This window comes from Hyla sarda, chromosome 9 (assembly GCF_029499605.1).
Source record: "Hyla sarda isolate aHylSar1 chromosome 9, aHylSar1.hap1, whole genome shotgun sequence".
Classification (NCBI taxonomy): domain Eukaryota; kingdom Metazoa; phylum Chordata; class Amphibia; order Anura; family Hylidae; genus Hyla; species Hyla sarda.
In genome coordinates this window covers 157,761,148-157,783,600 of record NC_079197.1, presented here as the reverse complement: position 1 = coordinate 157,783,600, position 22,453 = coordinate 157,761,148, and the positions used below count along the sequence as shown (strand labels likewise).

Below are 22,453 nucleotides of genomic sequence, written 5' to 3'. Positions count from 1 at the left end.
CACTATCGCAGGAAGGCTATTCCATGCATCCACTACTCTCTCAGTAAATTAAATTTTGGGGATAGAGGATAAATTTTCAATAACCAGACGACCCCTTCGGAGAGACAAAGTTAAAGTGAAAAAAAATGTAAAAGAGCCAGTGCTGATGGGATGTTACCGTATCCTTTCATTCCCAATCGGTCCCTTATGATTTCTATCAATTGAATTACTGTAAATAATCCATACAAGTAATGAGTCTGATTATTTCTCTAATCTGTCTTCTGACCGGGGTGGGGGGGGGGGGGGGTGGAGCTGATGTTTAGCAATGACACGGGAAAGCTCTGTCCGATAAAGCGAAAACGCTACATACTTTCGATCAATCTGACGGATCAATCGCTGCCACAGACATGGCCTGCTCAGGTTTTTCATGTTTTTTTTTTTACTTACACTTGACATATGAGAAATCCCAGGAAAAGTTAAACTATTACATCTGCAACCTGCATGTTTTATGAAACGGCGATTCGTCATTAATCATAGTTTATTTTATTATTTTACTTTATTCATTGATATTACAGCTGCAGGTAAACTTCTTTCATTTTTAACAAGGCCTCTTAAAAATGAAAGAAGCGATCTGATTGGTTGCTATGGGCAACTGGGCAACTTTTCCTCTGTACAGGATTTGATAAATCTCCCCCCTACATAATAAATATCACTTCGAGATAATGATGTTCATTAACAAGTTCAGCTCTGCTACATCTCCATGCATTTGTAATGTGTTTTTATAAGTGTTTTTTTTTAACCTTTTTTGTAGAATTGTTTTTAAAAGGGGCATATCTAGTGTTGGCTGTTTGGGTTTGTCCAATGTAAGGGCACTAGGTTCCCTGATGGTCTAGGATAGTGCTTTCCAACTGGGTGCCTCCAGCTGTTGCAAAACTACAACTCCCAGCATGCCCGGACAGCCGTTGGCTGTCCGGACCATGCTGGGAGTTGTGGTTTTACAACAGCTAGAAGCACCCCGGTATGGAAACACTGGTTTTGGAACTGATATTCTTTACACTCGTCCCAAAATTGGTGCCACTAAAGTCCCTCTTTTATGCTTGGCGGCTGCCACAGAGGGAGACAGAGCAGGTCTTTATCTGGCATATGGCATAGATATACAGTGATCCCTCAAGTTACAATATTAATTGGTTCCTGGACGACCATTGTATGTTGAAACCATTGTATGTTGAGAACATAACTCTAAGGAAACCTGGTAATTGGTTCTGAAGCCACAAATTGTCATCCAAAAATAGGAAAAAGTGAGGATTAAAGAAAAGTAAGCAGATAACTAATATAGATAAAGCAAATCCTTACATATACAAGTAATAAAGAGCTGCTGGAGCTGTAATCACTGTCTATGTAGAGAACAGGAGCTTCTTCAGGGTCCTGTACAGTACACAGTGTCCTAAAAAAGTAACATGGATTCATCCTCACCTGGTATCTAAAGGAGCAGCTAACCCTGGTACAGGTAAAGAGTACAGAACATGTAATACCTCCCTGTACTGTAGGGGGGCGCTACCAGACATCAGTCAGTGAATGCCCTTCAGTAATACAGGCGTTTTACCAGTAAATGTCCATTCTGATTGGTCAGATCTTCCGGCCATTGACAGGTATCACAGATCTGGACTGTCTGTACATTGTATGTTGTGTCTGGTTTCAAGTTACAATGGTCCAGAAAAGAACATTGTATGTTGACACTATTGTATGTTGAGGTAATTGTAAGTTGAGAGATCACTGTAATATGGGAGTATTAAAGGAGTTATCCGGAGAACATGATTTAAAAAAAAAACATATTTAGACTTCCAAAAAAAAAAAAAAAAAAACCTATACTTACCTCTCACTCAGTCCCTGTAGCCTACGGTATCACTGCTCCCAGTCTCTGCCATGTGGCACTTCCAGGTGCTGGGGGTCAATGGGTTAGAGTGCTGTTCAGCCAATTATGTGCTATGGCAGGACACCGCTACAACCAGTGATGAGCGGCAAACGTCTATCCCGGTCTCTGGTAAACTTTACTTCCTACTGCTGGGACCCAATGTGTCATATTGCTTCTCAGCCAACCACTGACCACAACAGTGTCCCGCCTTAGCCTATGATTGGCTGAGCAGTAGTCTGACCCATCAAACCCCAGCACCAGGAAGTGAAGGAGCAATGATACTGGAGGATACAGGGACCAAGTGAGAGGTAAGTATAGGTTTGTTTTTTTCTTTGCCACCCTGAGCATGTTTTTAGAAAAATTCTCTTCCCAGACAACCCCTTTAATAAAAGGTACTGTGCATGGCACTAAACAAGCCAAGACTTTCAATTAATATGTGCATGTATTGGAAATATATTGAGGAGCATGCACTTATATATATGTACAGGGGCCTAACTATAGATGGTGCAGTGGTAGCAGTCACACCGGGGTCCTGTTGTCTAAGTGCTCCCCAAGGCACATCTGTCCCATAAGGGACCTGTATTATAATTGGTACAGGGGAAATCGGGGCTTCTAAATATGTGTATAAAACATACAAATTAATTCTTAAAAATTGTGGCAAGTTTAGATTTGAGCTAACTGAATAATAAATCTGATGCCAGTCAGCAATTCCCCTCCATAAGCCACAAACTTGGCAAACATAGTACCAACAATTCTTGTCGATGCTAGTTTCATACATGTGTCCTCGTGTGTTACAGTATGTAGTTCTACATACCACCATAATTGTGCAATAAATATAAGAGAATCCATTAAGACTTCTCTGGCTAATTTCATTATAATACATGAATTTAATTTTACACTTGCGGAGGCTCTGTTGCCAAACAGTCCCGAAACGGGATCTCCAGTGAACCGGAATTGTCTGCAATATTCAGGGACATTTATGAGAAGCAGTAGAAGAGATCACACCACCCATAGCATCTAGTTAGATATTACCCTAGGCGGCACTACAGAAATGACAGAATCTAATTATTTTCTTCAAGAAACATCAACTTTTTTCCCGGAAAAGTGTTCTCATAAATGTCCCCCACCTGACGGTAATAATTTACCTGTAAGGCTGGAGTGATAGACTTGAGGGTTTGTTAATACATTTCTTGGAAATTTTTACAGAAGGTATTAAAAAGTCGAAAATTACAGCCCCGGGGTTCTAATTGGTAAAGACAAAATGAATTGTTTATGCAAATCTGTTAATAGTGAATATTCATATTTATAGAAAATTATATTTAATGGTCTTTTCTCTCTCTCTCTCTCTCTCTCTCTCTCTCTCTCTCTCTCTCTCTCTCTCTCTCTCTCTCTCTCTCTCTCTCTCTCTCTCTCTCTCTCTCTCTCTCTCTCTCCTGAAGACTCTTTTGGCCAAGGGGCCATGGAGAAGTTGCTATGCCTGTTGCTGATGGGAGCCCTGGGGTACTTTGGGAGAGCACAACATTGCCCCGGTCGCTGCATTTGTCAGGTCAACTCTCCGACTCTCACCATGCTGTGTGCCAAGACAGGACTTCTCTTCGTCCCACCAGCCATTGATCGCAGGACAGTAGAGTTACGACTGACCGATAATTTTATCACCATCATTCGGCGCAAGGACTTCAGCAACATGACCAACTTGGTGCACTTGACACTGTCACGGAACACTATAAGCCAAATTGTGCCATTGGCGTTCTCCGACCTACGCTCTCTAAGAGCCTTGCATATGAACAGCAACAGACTTTCTGCCCTGAGGAATGAGCACTTTCGAGGCTTGGGCAATTTGCGTCATCTTATTTTAGGTAACAACCAGATAAATACTATACAGCCTGGGGCATTTCATGAGTTTCTTCCCACTGTGGAGGATCTTGACTTGTCATATAATAACCTCGAAGAACTGCCCTGGGAAGACATTGGCCAAATGGTGAATCTCAACTCGCTAACTCTAGACCATAATCTGATCGATTACATTGCAGAGGGAACGTTCACAATGTTGCATAAGCTTGTCAGGCTTGACATGACCTCCAATCGCTTGCACAAATTGCCTCCAGATAACCTTTTTCTTAAGGGTCAAGTGTTGGCCAGTTCGAGAGGTAGCAGTTCTTCATCTCTGGCCATAAGCTTTGGTGGGAATCCCCTACACTGTAATTGTGAACTTTTATGGCTCCGACGACTGACAAGGGAGGATGATCTTGAGACCTGTGCCTCCCCGGAACAGCTAACAGACAAGTATTTCTGGTCAATTCAAGAGGAGGAATTTATCTGTGATCCTCCCCTTATAACCAAACACTATGCCAGCAAAACATTCGTCATGGAAGGACAAAGTGTCAGCCTTAAGTGCAAAGCTGTAGGAGATCCCGAACCATCGGTCCACTGGATAGGTCCAGATGGAAAACTTATCCATAATACAACAAGGATTATTGCTCATGACAACGGAACTCTGGATATCACCATTACAACACTCAAAGATAGTGGTTTTTTCACCTGTATAGCATCTAATGCCGCTGGTGAGACGACTGCTCCGGTGGAGTTGGCAATAGTACCCCTTCCATTGCTGGTAAACAACACGGCTCATATTAAAGAACCTGATCCCGGTTCTTCTGATATCACAACTTCAACTAAGTCTGGATTTAATGATACCAAGAATTTACAAGACAGGAGGATTGTAGTGGACAAGTTGAAGTCAACCTCAGTTGTCATCCAGTGGCCATCAGAGCGTCATATCCCTGGGATCCGCATGTATCAGATTCAATATAACAGCTCCTTAGATGACTCCTTAGTGTACAGGTGAGATATATTGGTTATAATATCTGTAGTAGTTCAGTCAGTAGAATTTTATTGAATGGAATTACTATAAAAGGTCATTTGTGACCAAACAACTCCCAAAGCTGTGCTGAGATGTGCGTATGATCTAAAACAGTGTTTTAGGTAACAGTGTGTTACCTTTGGCAATCAGTTGCATGCTGTAATGGGTTGTAGCATCTATTTGCAGGTACCCAGGGGCATAGCTATAGAGGTAGCAGAGGTAGCAGTCGCACCGAGGCCCTGGGGCCTAAGGGATCCCCAAAGCACATCTGCCCCATAAGAGACCAGTATTATAATTGGCATATGGGGCTCTTTTGATGACTTTGCATCGGGGCTCAGAAGTTACAAGCTACACCTCTGCAGGTACCAATACTGTACATTCCACATAGAAATGTGTCCTTTATCGCAGAGGTCCCCAATCCAGTCCTCAAGTCCAACCAACAGTCCAGGATTTAAACAGTTTTATTCCAATGGAATAAGTAAAACATATTGGGATGTTGGTGGACCTTAAGGACTTGGTTGGGGACCACTGATTTATTGAACATATCCTAAGAGCAAAAATGACTCTTAGGGTAGAGCAGGGTGCAAATATAGACAGAATCTTTACCAACCAGGTGCTCATGTTATAGACTTTTGCGGGGTTTTAGCTATAGGAGGGGGTGGAGGTGGCAATTATGCTCAGTGCTGGAGTCTGTAGAGATCAAAAAGCTCTCCGTGGGTAAGAAGCTAGTATGTAAATAGCACATGGTAAGTAGGGAGCCTGTTTTGGATTGTTTATGGTGGTCCAGGAAAACGGTCATCTGTTCACCCACACTAAACCCAATACACTGGGTTATAGTGTGGGTGAACAAAAGACTGATGAGGAGTTAATGGGTTAAATACGTACCTGCACTGCAGAGATCTGTCCCTCCGAAGATCTTCTTCCATCTTTAGTGAATTGTGCGCTGGAGGCGGGCCCGCTGGCTCAATTTGAATATTCATTGCTGTGGGTCATGCAAACGCTGTGCCGACTGAGCATTCACATTCACAACTCCTCAGCGTCAGCAGGAAATATCCTACTAGATGCAATCTTCTTAGGAAACTACTAAAGATATGGTAGCTGTGATGCCTTTTATCAAACATATATAGTATCTAGGGCTTAGTTAAACTTCTGTATAACAGATATTCATTTCAATTTGCGGCAAAATTAGAAAAGGGAAAACACAATTAATATAATATACTGCTTTTCATCGAAGAGACTCGGTGTAGTTAGCCTTAGGGCTCTACTGGAGCACCCAACCCTGTGTGTAAAGGAATGCTGATCCCACAGATCGGTACTTGTTTACAGAGATTATTACAAGTGACTTTAAGAACTTGGCTCCAGTGCAAAATCTTTTACAGGACCCCCAGCTTTAATATGTAATTTATAGCACTAGTCTGCTCCTTTACGAAAGACAGACCTTATGGGCCCCTCAGGTGTAACTGCACCCCCTATAGTTATAACCCTGCCTATAACAAGGCTTGAGCGTTAGTTGGGTAGGAATCATTCTCGTGGCTCTATCCTGCAATCAGCCATCATCCTCACAACCCCCATTATGTGCGGCCAGCAGGCAATGATTTTTCAGCCAAAAAGACCCTAGCGTTGGCTTATTCGTCCATTGATTGCTAGCCTTAAGGGTGGGTTCACACTACATTTGATGATACGGTCACCGAATCTGGCTGGGGGAGTGAAAACCGGGCGTTCTGTATACCTGCCGGCCCCGGCCCCGATCTCATTCATTTAAATGAGCCAGCCGGAGTCATATAGTGACTCAGCTCAGCTCATTTTTGCCCTGTATCCTGTCTTCTGACCGGTACACCATGGTGTACCATGGTTTTAGGTCCTATCAGAGAACCGGATACAGGGCAAAAATGAGCCGACCGGAGTCACTATATAACTCTGGTCAGCTTATTCAAATGAATGAGATCGGGGCCGGGTCTGGCTGGGATACGGAACGCCCGTTTTTCACCAACCATATCACCAAAACGTATTGTGAACCCAGCCTTACACAGGATGATATGGCTTGTTCTACCCATAATTGACACTTGTAATGGGGCCCTTATTTTCAGGCAATGCTTTATTTGAAAAAGTAGGCAAGTTGACTCTCTTAATACTATTTTCATGAAAACAGTCACCTAAGCACAATGTCCATGAAAAGAATGGAGGTAGCAATACCCTTTGTATGGGGCTCTACCAAGCCTATATGAAAAAGTGATGTCAGTGTATACTAGGGCATAATAATGGACAAGTTAGGCATAATATATCAGTAAGGAACTACACACAGACCATCTTGATCAGATATCAACTTAAAAACGTTTTCTTTATTAGTATTATCCCTATGACATGACTTTCATGCCTTCTCATTCGTTCAAGATGAGATGTTACGGCCTTATTCAGATGTAATACATCCCAAGCTCCAGCCTGCAGCGCTACATTTCAGGGGCGGACCTCAGGGGCAGACCTCCTTAGTCATGCTCCTAATACCAAACCACTGTCTCCAACCAACAAAGCAAAAGTTATCTATTGTAGACAGCAGTGTTGAGGTGCTTGCCTATCACCACTACAAAGTAGGGTACAGGTTGGCTTAGGTGCAGCTCAGTTGGTTTATAGTGTCTTATTTTAAGGCAATCAGAATGAAATTAAAGGGGTTATCCAGGAATTGAAAAACAGTGCTAATTTCTTTTGAATAATGCTCCACATCTGTCCCCAGGTTGGGTGTGGTATTACAACTTGTCTCCATTCAATTTAATGGAACTGAGCTGCAGAACCACACCCAAACTGGAGACACACGGGGAGCAGTTTTGAAATAAATTTTATCTGTTTTTCTATTCCTGGATAACCCCTTTAAGGGTTAGGGTATGTTTATACTACAGAATTTCCGTGTGCTGATTTGCACTCGATAATTACACTGTGAACCTTGGTGTGAGTGGTTCTTCTGCGGACTTGTTAACACTACAGAAATTGATCCCCAAAAGAATGAACCTGTTATTTTGGTGGCATTACGCGCACTGCATTGCTGTCAATAGTGATGAGGCAGGTCCATGTGATACTACCGCCAAAAGATTTCTGTGAGCTCCAGATGGAATCTCCGAGCGGAAACTCAAAGGGGTGTGAACATACCCCTAGAGTTTCTTACCTGTTCTGTCATGGTTTGTTAAATATTTGGGGCCTCTAAAGAAGGAATGACAGCCATTGAATTTTGTGGGGCAGGAAGCGGATTTAAGTTTAGTTGGGGAAAACTGTTCCGTCATCTCCAGTTATATACACCTACAGTATGTATATATCTCATAGCCCCAATAGGATTCTTAACCATGATACTGTAATCGAGAAGGTTGCTTCACAAAGCCCCTGTTTCCGTTCCTGTGCATTATACCATCTGAGAATCCTTCCTATTATTGCTGTAGATATTTCTTACCATGAAAGAAGCCAAGAAGAACTGGAGAGATAAGATCGTCCCTGCGCCCGGCATCACCATAATGAGATTCTCCTCAGTGTAAAGAAAGAGAATGTCACACACTGCAAACAGTTTATAATGGGACTAGTCAGGCTTGCCCAGCAATATGGGGTGGCAATATTTGCCGTAGATAAACATTACAGAGGAATAAAATCTGCTTAACGTGTAGATACAAGGCGGATTAAAGTGTGCGCTGTTTAACTATAGATATTGCATAGAGTATAGGAGACGGGACATATCATCAAGACGGTGTAATACTATAGATTGTGTGTGTACCATCCCATAGGAAATAGAGGTGAGTGATTGGCTCCATTGTCACCTCCAAATGGGGTTAGAACATGAAGAAAAAATAGGAAAATTTTTCCAAGCGCTCAGAGGAGTGTTGAACTATCTTACACAATGTATTATGGATAAGGACTTACTCCACAGTGGGGGGAAGTGTTATTGAAAACGTATCCCCCCACCTCGTAGGCATATCAAACAGGCTCGAGACCAAAACAATCACAGGCTTCCACCCGGGTTGCTGACCGATTCCGGACCAAGGAGAGCAGACCACTTTGTCGACAGGCTATGTATTCATTGTAGTTTATTTGACACATGCGACGCGTTTCTGAGGTATTATTTGGCTTGCGCCACCTCCTTCAACGTTTTCAATAACACTTCCCCCCACTGTGGAGTAAGTCCTTATCCATAGTACATTGTGTAAGATAGTTCAACACTCCTCTGAGCGCTTGGAAAATTTTTCCTATTTTTTCTTCATGTTCTAATCTCTACGGATCTACCTGAGGTATATCTGGATATCCCTGCGATCTCCTATATGGATACCGTATTGGTGGAGTAGTGATATAATATTGTACAACGTGAACGTGGCTCTGGAGGTGTTAGTGGTTGTCTTCCATATGTAGGAACCACCACCTACACCAGGTGAGTCACATTCTATTCCCCGATTTTGATTATAATATATCACTTGGTTTTTTGAAAGTAGCGCTCCCTGGTTGTTTTTGTTTTTGTCTATTTTTTCTTCCAAATGGGGTTGTCTTCTTGTGGACACATTATTCTGTCAACTCCTAGGTCAGTGTTTCTTAACAAGTGTGCAACCAGCTGTTGCAAAACTATAACTTCTAGCAACTATCTATCTCATATCTATCTATCTATCTGTCTCATATCTATCTATCTATCTATCTATCTATCTCATATCTATCTATCTCATATCTATCTATCTATCTATCTATCATCTATCGATCTCATATCTATCTATCTATCTATCTCCTATCTATCTATCATCTATCTATTTCATACCTATCTATCTATCTCCTATCTATCTCATATCTATCTATCTCATATCTATCTATCTATCTATCTATCGCATATCTATCTATCTATCTCATATCTATCTATCTATCTCATATCTATCTATCTCAGATAGATAGATAGATATGCGATAGATATATATATCTATCTATCGATCTCATATCTATCTATCTATCTATCTCATATCTATCTCATATCTATATATCTAACTATCTATCATCTATCTATCTATTTCATACCTATCTATCTATCTATCTATCTATCTATCTCATATCTATCTATCTATCTATCTATCATCTATCTATTTCATACCTATCTATCTCCTATCTATCTCATATCTATCTATCTATCTCATATCTATCTATCTATCGCATATCTATCTATCTCATATCTATCTATATATCTATCTATAGCAAAAGATGACCACAGCATTCACAGATGAGGTGAGGAGTAGCTTTATTCCATCACAACACGTCTGGTGATGTTTCGGCTACGCAATTGCAGCCATTATCAAGGGCTTGATAATGGCTACAATTGCGTACCCAAAACGTGTCCAGCCGTGTTGTGATTGAATAAAGCTACTCCTCACCTCATCTGTGAATGCGATGGTCGTCATTTGCTCTACACTTCATCTGGCCCTCAAACCGGGACCGTGTACCTACAGCACCCGAATGCCGTTTACACTGCCCAGAGTGTTGCTGCGTCTCCTTCTTCAGTTTATCTATCTACAAACTTTAACAGCTTAAAACCTGAAGAACATAATTACACTGTTTCCTGTAGACTGCATTGAGCGCATTAACCGGCACGCTGCACTAACTCACCCCCATGTGATTTATCGATCGACCACGTCTATCTAGTTTTTATCTTCCACTCCCTTCCACATTACAAATCATGCATCAGGTGCTTCACAGGTTTTTATTGTGTTCCACAATTAGGTACGGTAGAATGTAGTATACTGTTTGTATATGCTGTGCAGAAGTGTTCAGCTCACCTCCTTCGTCTCCCACTGCGCACGGACTAGTACGGACCGTACCAAGACAAAACTGCAAGAAAAGAACTGATGTCCAGCGCTGCTCCCGTATAAAATCGATTTTCTTTATTAATTCACATACACCAACGGTACAAATGACAAGGTAGAAATAGGTAACGCATTTCAGGCAACCAAGGGGCCTTATTCATACCACAAGACTAAGGCTCCTTGGTGGGCTGAAACGCGTCACCTATTTCTACCTTGTCATTTGTACCGTTGGTATATGTGAATTAATAAAGAAACTCGATTTTATATGGGAACAGCGCTGGACATCAGTTCTTTTCTTGCACTGTTTGTATATATTCCGAGTAGATTTGGAAGTTATTTGGATAATAAAATCTTAAATTGTGATCTATAATATTGCCCCTCTTGATGTGTGAAACCATGGTTGTTGCACATATGGATATCACTGCGTTCTGAGTTTCGTTTTTTCGCTTTCTTTGTCCTTTTTCCTTCTGCTGGTTTCCAGCTGGTCACAAATATTTATCGCTTCTGCTTAATGAGCCTTGAAAGATACTTAAAAAAACATTAAACATCACTTGGTCCCTTGAAAATATAAACAGTTCAGATACCATGATAGAGGAACATTTGTGGAATTTGAGATTTTTATGAGTCCCACCCCAATATTTTAGTGGGCTAATTAATAAAAAAAAAGTAAAAAGACAAATGATTATACTCACTTGCTGTGATCCCCTGGTCCCAATGGTGTCTATTCGCTGCTGCTTACCACTTCCTGGTGAGATCTCATCCCAAGTGCCAGCTTAACCAATCACTGAGTGCAAAGGTCACCCTCCTCCAGCAGTGATTGGCTGAGCAGAACCTCTTGTGTCACGGAGACCAGGAAGTGTTGGGAGAGTACTGATTTTTTTTTCTTTGGCAGCCAAGCCTAAAATAAATGGTCAACCCTTTTAAATATCTTGAGGAATAGGTGGCCTGGGTTGACTTTTTCCATCCTACTTCCCAATTTTTCATGACTTTCTTCAGTGTCTGATATTGGTCTTTGGACCTATCAGAAGAAATGATTCTGAGGGCCCACACTCCATTTATACTGAGTATGTCCCCGTACAATTTAACTGCATCATCAATAGCATCTAATATGTTAATTTATTTGTGAATGATCCCATAAGGCCCCTTTCACATATGTCCATCGTCTGGTGGCGTTTCTCTCTGGCGCTGTAGAGAAAGCACTGGAGGGAAACTGATTGTAGAACTGATCTTAATTATTTAAATGGGACAATTTACATTCATCTGGTGTCTCAAGTTGGACGTCGAAAGGTGTCACCAGGCAGAGGGGCGCATCTTGTTGCCTTCCCCTGTTCGGCAGGCACTTTTGTCATCAGTTGTGGAATCAGTTGAGAGAGTCGCATGCTGGAGATATGTGAAGGGGGCCTAAGCAACAAATCCTAGAATTGGCTTTTAAAGTCATCTCCAAATTGTGTTGTCTTCTTCTGGTTCATTATTGTGTAAGAGCATGGCTCACCAGTAATTAATTTGATGAACCAATCCTTTCCTGCATATACTGTATACCCTATCATATACTGTATACCCTGTTTACATATAGTGGTCTTATGTTTGAATATGTTCCTCCTGAGCTTCTAAAAGCTCTCTCTGTTTTCTTCATCCAGGATGATCCCTCCGAGTAATCGAAGTTTCTTGGTCAACGACTTGGCCCCAGGAAGGGAATATGACCTCTGCGTCCTGGCTGTCTATGATGATGGGATGACCTCTCTCACTGCTACTCGGGTGGTGGGATGTGTCCAGTTCAACACGAAAGACGAAAGTGCGCAATGTCAACCACTCCACACTCAGTTTCTTGGTGGAACTATGATTATCATCATTGGAGGAATCATTGTAGCTTCCGTACTGGTGTTTATCATCATCCTAATGATCCGATATAAAGTGTACAGTGGTCAGGAGGAAGGAGGGAAAGCCAGGGTCAGTAATGTCTATTCCCAAACAAATGGGCAACAAGGCATGGCTTGTGCTCATTCCTGTGTCAAGTTGGGTGAAAATAACTATGAACCGTTGCCCCCAGCTTCCAAAGACCGCCCAATGCAGGGCAAAGACCCTGGCAAAGGGGAGAACCAACCTTGTTCACCTATTCCAGCTCCTCTGATGGAAATGGACAAGAGGAGAACTAAGACATCTAGTGATCTTCAAACAGTGGCTCTTTTGTCTTCTCTTTCAGGAGGAGACCAGACAGAGACCAGCGCATTGGGCTCCACCACCTCATTATGTCTGATTACTACGGAAGGGCAAGCACACATGGGGCCCAAAGCTCCTCCCAGGACTTATCAGCATAGATTCTCCTTCGATGGAGACTACACTCTGTTCCAGAGCCACAGTTATCCTCGCAGGGCACGGACAAAGAGACACATGTCCGCCTTGGAGTTGCACAACCAAGAAGCTGAGCTTGGACATCGAAGAGTCACATTTAGCAGCACAGAGTGGATGCTAGAGAGCACCGTGTGAATAGCACAGTAGTCCACACAATCTTTGATGGAGCAGAGAACATGGAGGGACACTTCTTATGACACCTTATGTCTCAGCAATCATGTTAGGGGCACCTCAAAAGTTCTGCATTGTGTAGCTATGTTTAATATCTCTGTACACTTTCTGAGCAGAGAGAAATTTTGGGATACAAGGTAGTGGCAGATCCAGGTTTTCTTTCCCAGTCAAGATATGTTCATTCATGTTGTCATAGGTGGTGTGCCGTGTCGAGAATATCTCATTGAGTCATTGAAGTGTACAGATATATTCTACATTGGTATATGAGGCATTTACTTGGGAAGAAGCACAGGCACTGCTTTCTCGAGGGTCTTAAATGTTGTCTGTCTATAGAGCCCACAGTCAAACATTGCCGTGTGATGCAGAATAAGACAAACACCATATCATAACCAAGAGCTATCCAAGAATTTTTCAACAATCTCTACCAATTTGCCCCAACAAAAACTGATCCATATATTTGCCCTCCTGTAAGACCCTCCCTCCTCTGGTTTGGGGATCTAGAGGGATATTGTTCTGCTTGGGTTGTGGTACATGAATGCTGAGCCCTTGGAGCAGTGCCTTAAACCAAGAGAGAGACCAGCACACAAGCTTTCTGGAACCCTCTGTGACCTTTCCTAAAAATTGGGAATGGACATGCCGGGTCATCAGGGGGAAACAGGACTTATGCACAAACGACACGATACCCAAACCTACTGTACAAGGCCTTCTGCACAGTAGAACAAGGGAAAACTTAGAGGGATTTGTTGACCATGTTGTTTGGGTCCTGACACCATATACCGTCTGTACATCTAGCTGGTCTGGATCCTTTCTGAGTTACTCAAGTCAGGAGCCTTTCTGGGACCTAGCAGGAAGAGAAATCATCTAGAACTGACAAGCACAAGTTTTTACATTAAAAACATGTGTCGCCCTCCCTCTCCTCAGCACATATATCATTGTGGAGAGAGAGAGATTGCAGATGGGTGCAGTGGGAAATTAAAGTCCTTTCTGTGACTGCTCCGTGTGTCTCTTGTGTTTATTTCTTCTCTAGAAAAAATGTCGAGTAAGTCAACAAGTAGTTGTATTCATGGGAAGTAGTCATTTAAGAAAGCCAAGAGAAGGAATTGGAATTGGTGGTAACAAATATATAGCAGTACTACTATACAGATGTGTGCACCATTGCCTTTCCTTTAGTTTGGTTAAAGGGGTACTCCGCGCCTAGACATTTTATCCCCTATCCAAAGGATATGGGATAAGATGTCTGATCATGGGGGTCCCTGCCGTTGGGGACCCCAGCGATCTCGGCTGTGGCACCCCAGACATCTGGTGCACGGAGCGAACTTCGCTTCATGCTGATGACTGGCGATGCAGGTCGGAGGCTTGTGACGTCACGCCCCGCTCGTAACATCACGGCTATGCCCCCTCAATACATGTCTATGGGAGGGGGCATGATGGCCATCACGCCACCTCCCATAGACTTGATTCGAGTGTGGCTGTAACATCACAAGCGGGGCCCGGCTGTGGCATCACGAACCTCCGGTGCTGCACCCGACGAACGCTGGGTGCAGCAGGGAGATCGAGGGGCATAGGGGATAAGATGTTTAGGGGTGGAGTACCCCTTTAAGGATTCCAATATTTCATGAAACTCATTCAACACCACATGCTATTAGATCACTTAGAAGGCTTCAATTACATCACAGGGTGTCCCCACATAGACAAACACATTGTATACACCTAGTGAAAGGGTATCAGGAGATTGGGATGTTGTGTGGTCATTTTACATCATACATATATCTGAGAGTTTAGAGATAACTGAAGAATAGACACATCTGTGTATACAATGACTAAAATGGACTTACAAGATGACACAGCTGCTTTTTCTCATTTTCTGCTTATACCTCTGTATGGGGATTTTTAGCTGCACCAAGTGCAGAGGTAGATGCTGCATTTGGGCCCTAGTATTTAAAGGGGTACCCCAGTGTTTTACTACTTCCCTATCTACAGAATAGGGCATAAGTGTCTGATCACAGGGATGGGGGACAGATTGCAGTCCAACTGCTGCGACCTCCCGATCTCCAGAACAGTGCTCCCTGTACACGAAGCAGGGCCGACGCACCTCACTCCATGCACTCCAGAGAATCCCATGCATGTTCCCAGAGATTGCATGGAGGGGTGTGGAACCTGCTGCATGCACAAGGAGATTTGGGTGTCATTCTGGAGATTGTAGTGGGTCCCAGCCATCAGACCCCCTTCTTCTTCATCAGAGGACACAGTAATATAAATCGCACATGGTAGGTGGAGTTTAATATTCTGCCTCAGTTTTCTGTTTATTAACCAGCATGGTCATTTCAGCAAGAAGAGATCTATAAAAGGGCGAAGAACTGAAACACAGGATATATTGAAAAGTTTTAGGACTGGATAGCTGCGGGGCTGTATTTAAAAGTTGTGGATTTTACCATGTTTTGTTGCTCTTTTATATGTGTTCTTTTTTTTTTTTTTTTTACATTACAGTAAAATATATCAATAGAACCTTTTTTTAAAAACAATAAATTAATAAACTTATAGCAAAAAGATATAAAAGAGGCATAAATATCACGGTAGCAGCAAAATAGGAGTTTAAAAACAAATAACAAAGGAATGGGATTTTTTTCAATGTGTCATGTCCTACACGAGTATTTTTTTATTTATCCATGCACCATAATAAATAATATGGTATGCAATATTGTGCACCATTTTGTTTTTGCCTCAATGTATATGCCATGTAATAATGTGCTATTGGAAGTCAAAGGCTTGTACCAGCAAAAAATTAAATGATTTAATATGGGGGTTGTATTATAAATACTAGCTGAATATCCGATGTTACCCGCTTTTTCCTACCTAATCCTTGTGGAGGAGGAAAAGCAACAAAGAAAGAAGCTTTTGTCCTCATATCCCGTCCAGATATCCCATCCTCATATCCTGTCCCTATATCTCATCCTCATATCCTGTCCTCATTTTCCTTCCTCAAATCCTGACCTCATATCCCGACCTCAATTCCCAGCCTCACATCCCATCCTCTTATTTCATCCTCATATCCCGTCCTCAGGGCTGTCTTCAGAAAGTTCGGGGCCCCTTACACAGCTCAAGGCCTGGGCTTCCCCTTCCACCATTTGGCCTGCCCCCCAAATCCGCCCCCAGGGCCTGTCCCTAATCTTATTTTATTTTCTAATTATATATTTCTAATTAGATTAACCCCTTAAGGACTCAGCCCATTTGGGCCTTAAGGACTCAGACAATTTTATTTTTACATTTTTGTTTTTTCCCCCTCGCCTTCCTCGATCACAGACCAGAGCAGAAGACCCGTGGAAGGCAGCAGAGGCAGGTGAGGGGACCTCCGGCTGCCATGCTGGATGATTGGATCGCCGCGGCAGCGCTGTGAGCGATCCGATTATCCATTCAAAGTACCGCAATGCTGCAGATGCCGTGATCTGTATTGATCACAGCATTTGAGGGGCTAGTGGTGGACATCTGCGCGATCGCGGATGTCCGCCATTACGGGCGGGTCCCTGGCTGCTATCAGCATGACGCGAGCATCGCTCCTATGCTCGCGGTTATGCATAGGATGTAAATGTACGTCCTAATGCGTTAAGTACCAGCTCACCAGGACGTACATTTACGTCCTGCATTGTTAAGGGGTTAAAGCAGAGTGCAGTGCAGTAAGACATTGTGCCGCACAGTATTTTATTGCACTGCACCCTGCTATATTCTAACCTACACTCTAATCTAGTTACTGTGAAACTTCCCAAAAAATTCAACAATAGTGCCACATAAATATACAGAGGTAGATACTAGCAAGGGCTCTGCAGCCATTATAAGGGATTACAGTTACATTTACAGACATTTATAGGATGCGGCTGCAGGCAGTATGTCTGTGTACCAGCCAGTTTCCATGGTCCAATCACTCCTTCTCTAGTCTGGGGGTCAGGATCGACTGCTATGGCCTATGGGTCATAGCCAGGGACGGACTGACAACACTCGTGGCCCCCGGACCCAAAAAAGACAAGGGCCCCTGCTAGGCTCTGCAGCTCGTTAATCTTCTGCCTCGCCCCTATTCCACCCAAATCCCACACACAATAAACTAAAATTTATATATGTAAGAAACACTGTAACGTATGTAAATTTCCATGACCAATAATACTGGTATACAAGGAGTAAATATATTCCACCACACAATAACTGGATAATACCGGCATACTGTACTGAATAAAACCGCTATACACAGACCAGTATACTATAAAGGATCTGTATAAGTGATTATATACAATACCATATTGCGGTAGATATCAGCTGTACACAGGATGTATATACCATATAAGTGATTACAGTTACATTTTGGGACTCACAATTACGTCTTTTCTGATCAGCGGCGTCCTCTTTCCTGTTCTTCTCCATCCGGATAAGACCGCCATGTGGATCTCTTAACATCTGCAGGAAAAACATGTCAAACTCTGCATATATTCAGTGCCCTCCCCTCCTCTACACAATCTTCCCATCTATAGGTCCACAAACTGTAATAATGCCCTCCTTGGTGTCCTGCAGAGTAAGAGGGCAGGTAGGTAGGTAGCCAGGTAAATAGGTAACTAGGTAGGTAGATCAGAAAGCCAGATATGTAGGTAGGTGACAAGCCAGGTAGGTAGGGGGCTAGCTAGGTAGTTAGGCAGCCATGTATGAAGGCAAGGTACTTAATTAGATAGCCTGGAATGTAGGTAAGTGGTTAGGCATCCAGGTATAAAGTGAGTTACCCCCCCATTCCCCATAGGTGTAGGCAGAGTTACCCCCCCCCTCTTCCCCATGGGTATAGGCAGAGTTACCCTCCCCCTCTCCCTATATGCAGAGCTACCCTCCTTTCCCTATAGGCAGAATCACCCCCCCCTTTCCCCATAGGTATAGGCAAAGTTACCCCCCCTTTCCCTATAGGCAGAGTTACCCCCCTTTCCTCCCCTTTCCCTATAGGTATAGACAGAGTTACCCCCCTCTTCCCCATGGGTATAGACAGAGTTACCCCCCTTTGCCCATAGGTATAGGCAGAGTTACCCCACATGGCTTTCCCTATAGGCAAAGTCCCCCCCCTTCCCCCATAGATATAGGCAGAGTTACCCCCCCCCCCTTTTCCTATAGGCACAGTTACCCACCTTCTCCTGTAGGTATAGGCAGAGTTACACCCCCCCTTCCCCAAAGGTATAGGCAGAGTTAAAAAAAAAATGATGCTCACCTGATATCCCCCGCCTGCGATCTCCTCAGCAGGGGCCCGCATCTTCTCCCCTCCACAGTACAGGCACCGATGAGTGACGTCATCTGCGCCTGTACTGCGTACTGCATGGGGGCGGAGTTCACGTCTCCTCTGTGTAGCTGCAGATGCGGCTTAGACAGAGGGGACGCCTTCTCCTGTATGTGCGTGTATCACGCATAAAAGGCAGCGCTGTCTGCTGGGGATCTGGGACGAGTGTTCTGGATTCTCAATAGCGGCACTGGGCCCCTGATGGCGGCCCTGCCCGTCCTTATATCCCAACCTCATATCCTGTCCCCTTATCCTGTTCTTATATCGTGTCCTCATATCCCAACCTCATATCCCATCCTCAGGTGGGGCTGAGTTGTGATGTAAATGTTGGGATATAAATGGTTTCATTATTTTTCTGGGACTATATAACAAAGATCTAGAAAAACATTAAATTATCATATGTGGCACTGGAGCAGACACAATAGGCAGGTTATTATCTGTTTCAATAGCTTAATTGTCGGCTTTGCTGTTTTGTCAGCAACTTTTTTGATTGAAAATAACTTTATTAGCAATCAGTCATCATAAATATACATACAATGTTCTGCAACACTGCACAGGCTTGGAAACAGCACAAAATAAATTGATACAATTACCATACATAGCAGATCAGTACAACATACAGCACAGGTGTCCCTACACTATACATCATACCACATGCTACACTAATATGTCGCCTCTGAGGGCCACACGCTACACCTGCCTTCCTGTCCGCCGGGGGATCTGAAGAGGAGCCGCAATACATTTATTGTAGCAGTGAGTGTAGCATTCTTTTGATTCTTATGTGTGTAATACTGCCTGAAATATTCTATTGGGGTTTGTCCTAGCACCACCGTGGGTCTCCTTCACCTGATAGCCTGCAGTGCTTACCCGGGTCTCACTCTCTATATCTTGGTGGAATGGAAGTTGCAGTGTCGCTTCAGTTCTTTGTTGACGACATACATAGCATTACAGTACAACATACAGCACAGGTGTCCCTACACTATACATCATACCACATGCTACACTAACATTCCTGAACACATTACAGACAGTGATGGGGGGTTGGGGTTGTTAAAGAAGGGGGTAGGGAGGGGAAATCACAGGCTTGAAGCTTTATTGAGCGACAGAACACGCAAGGGGAACGGTGGAAGGAGAGGGGTGTTAATCCTCTTCTTCCTTGACCACTGAACTATCCCTGATGGAACAGTCTCTAAGGAGGCTGCAGACCAACCTGGACAGACATCCTCTCTGAGTTTATAATAAGGTGTTTCCTGGCAAAACCCAAAGCATCCTTATAGGTCAGCAGAGTCACCTCAATATTTTTTTTTCATTTGGGGGATGTAATGACAGCCTATTGTACTGAAGCAGAGACCACTATACACATGGAGGAGGCCTTGTTTGGCGCTCCCTGGATACTTTGTCATCTCTGTGGGAAGTAATTGTATTACATCTCTTCCTTAGAGCTGTATTAGGCCATGTTCACACGGCCGAAAATGTGCGAAATATCGGCCCGAAAAAACAGGCGGACATTCTGCACATTTGAATGTTCCAGCATTCGTTAGGACCACTCAGGATTGTGTTGTACATCTGTTTTAGTGGACACCAGATGGGGATTTTCAGAACAGCAATATCTGCGGCAGAAATACCACCACGTGCACAGTGCAGCAGAATCCCATTGAAATCAATTGAACTCTTCTCCACCGGAATTTCCAAGCAGAATATTCCTGCGTAATTCTGCTGTGTCAACATAGCCTGCCTCATGCTCACACGGCTTAAAATGTGCGGAATGTCCGCGTGGAAAACGCACTTTTGAATAATCCGGCGGGAGCTTGGACCGCTCAGAAATGTGCCGCCAATGCATTTCTGAGTGAAATCCTTAAAAAATAAATTCTCAAAAAAAAATCTTTTATTTTTTTTTTTTTTTTTGCGCATGCCGGAAGTAGGTGCCCATCGTGTGAATAGTGCAGCAGAATCCCATAGAAATCAATGAGACTCTGCTGCAGCGGAATGTACATGCAAAATATTCCTGCAGAATTTTGTATTCCCATATTGTGAACATAGCCTTAGTCTATGGACACTTTTCTCTCCATTGACTTTCATTTATTGCCCCCATCCTGAAGCATACATCTCAGTATAGACCAGTGTTTCCCAACCGGCGTGCCTCCAGCTGTTGCAAAACTACAACTCCTAACATGCCCGGACAGCCGATGGCTGTCCGGGCATGCTAGGAATTGTAGTTTTGCAACAGCTGGAGGCAACACCGGTTGGGAAACACCAGTATAAACAATGCAGGATGAGATGTGATATTCAAAATAAATCAAAATCCAAATTCATCTCTGCTTCACCTATGAATAATATATATGTGTATAGAATCTGGTGTGCGTAGTTGTGTGCATTATGCAAAGAGGGTAATGGTAAGAAGTAGGCTGCAGTAAGAGGAAGATGAAAAAGTATAAAATAGTGCCAAGGATGAAAGCGGTATCAGAACAAAGCAAGGTGACCAGAGGGTCCGCAGAGTAAGAACTGAGGTGGGGTGGGTACGGCGGAAGGTTAGGATCTCCATTCTATCCAGAATCATAATGTGTGATCAGTTCTCCCCAAGCCCAATAATTAGAATGAGAACTGGCAGCAAATCCTTTCCTTATATCCCATATGTCCTGAGCCGAAGCGCGGCGCTTAATACTAATCACTTCTCTTGCAAAACAGCTGTCTGACTGCCACTCGAGACCGTAGCGCTGCCCGGTTTTCTTATCCGGTTATCTCAGCTCTTCTTGCATCTGCTATTCCCCCCCCTCGTATCTTCTGAACTCCCTTCTCCCCTTGCTGCTATCTGCTGATCTTCCGCGTCCACCCTCCATGTCGGTGTCGTCCATTACCGCTGTCTCCCTCCTCTCCTTCACCTTCTTTGTCTTCTCTCAACCACGTGAAATCCATGTAGCTCTTGACAGCCGCAAAGGTTTTTACATAAAGCAAACAGAGGCGCTGGAAGCTATGAATTCTAAAGAGGTCTTTCTCTTCGGAATATTTGCGTTGAGGGGTGTCACTCTTTTAGAGAGTACTTATCATTACCCTATCCCCTCATAGGCTATATCCACGCGGCTGAATGTCCGCAGGAATATTTCGCACAGACATTCTGCTGGAGCAGAGTCACGTTGATTTTAAAGGGGTACTCCGGTGAAGAACAATTTTTTATTTATTTTTTTCAAATCAACTGGTGGCAGAAAGTTAAACAGATTTGTAAATTACTTCTATTAAAAAATATTAATCCTTCCAGTAATTATCAGCTGCTGTATGCTAGAGAGGAAGTTCTTTTCTTTTTGAATTTCTTTTCAGTCTGACCACAGTGCTCTCTGCTGACACCTCTGTCCATGTCAGGAACTGTCAAGAGCCGGAGAGGTTTGCTATGGAGATTTGCCTCTACTCTGGATAGTTCCTGACATGGACAGAGGTGTCAGCAGAGAGCACTGTGGTCAGACAGAAAAGAACAACTCAACTTCCTGTGGAACATACAGCAGCTCACAAGTACTGGAAGGATTAATATTTTTTAATAGAAGTAATTTAAAAATCTGTTTAACTTTCTGGAGCCAGCTGATATGAAAAGAAAAATGGTGTTCCACCAGATTACCTGAGTCTTCTTTGATTGGAGTCTTTCACAAATCATCTGGGACAGCCAAGACCAACATAACCACCAATACCCCTATAGAACCACTACAATTACAACACATAGATAACTGGATAATACTGTTATACTGTAATTACTGTTAGTGAATAAAATCCATTATATACAGACTTGTATTCCCTCTCCTCCTCCCCTTCTCCCCAATCCACAGACCATATAGAGGTAGGCGCCGACTCTACATAGGCTCTATAGTCCACATAAGTTGTTATAGTTACATCCAGTGACTCACAGGTGGCGTCTTCCCTGATTGGAGTTGTCCACTTTCCTTACTGGTGATTCACCAGTACAGGTTAGCAGGACTGCCATCCGAAATTTTGGGGGCCCCATACTGCTGAACTGTCTGAACCCCCAGTGCAGGGGAAAGGGGCAGAGCCAGCAGCATTTTTATTTTTCATATGGCCCAAGCCACTGATGGCAGTACCACCAATCC

The 22,453-nt window shown here is 43.3% G+C and overlaps 1 protein-coding gene across 2 annotated transcripts in view; it reads left to right on the top strand.

Moving 5' to 3' along the window:
* Positions 1–14,068, top strand: part of LOC130290282 (leucine-rich repeat and fibronectin type III domain-containing protein 1-like) — a 216,280-nt gene extending 202,212 nt beyond the window's left edge. For both annotated transcript variants that reach the window (XM_056537693.1, XM_056537692.1), the window contains exons 3-4: positions 3,331–4,732; positions 12,190–14,068. In XM_056537693.1, coding sequence (XP_056393668.1) covers positions 3,351–4,732; positions 12,190–13,036 — 2,229 coding nt within the window. In that variant the 5' untranslated portion in view covers positions 3,331–3,350 and the 3' untranslated portion in view covers positions 13,037–14,068. The remainder of the gene's footprint in view (positions 1–3,330; positions 4,733–12,189) is intronic.
* Positions 14,069–22,453: the final 8,385 nt, after the last annotated feature.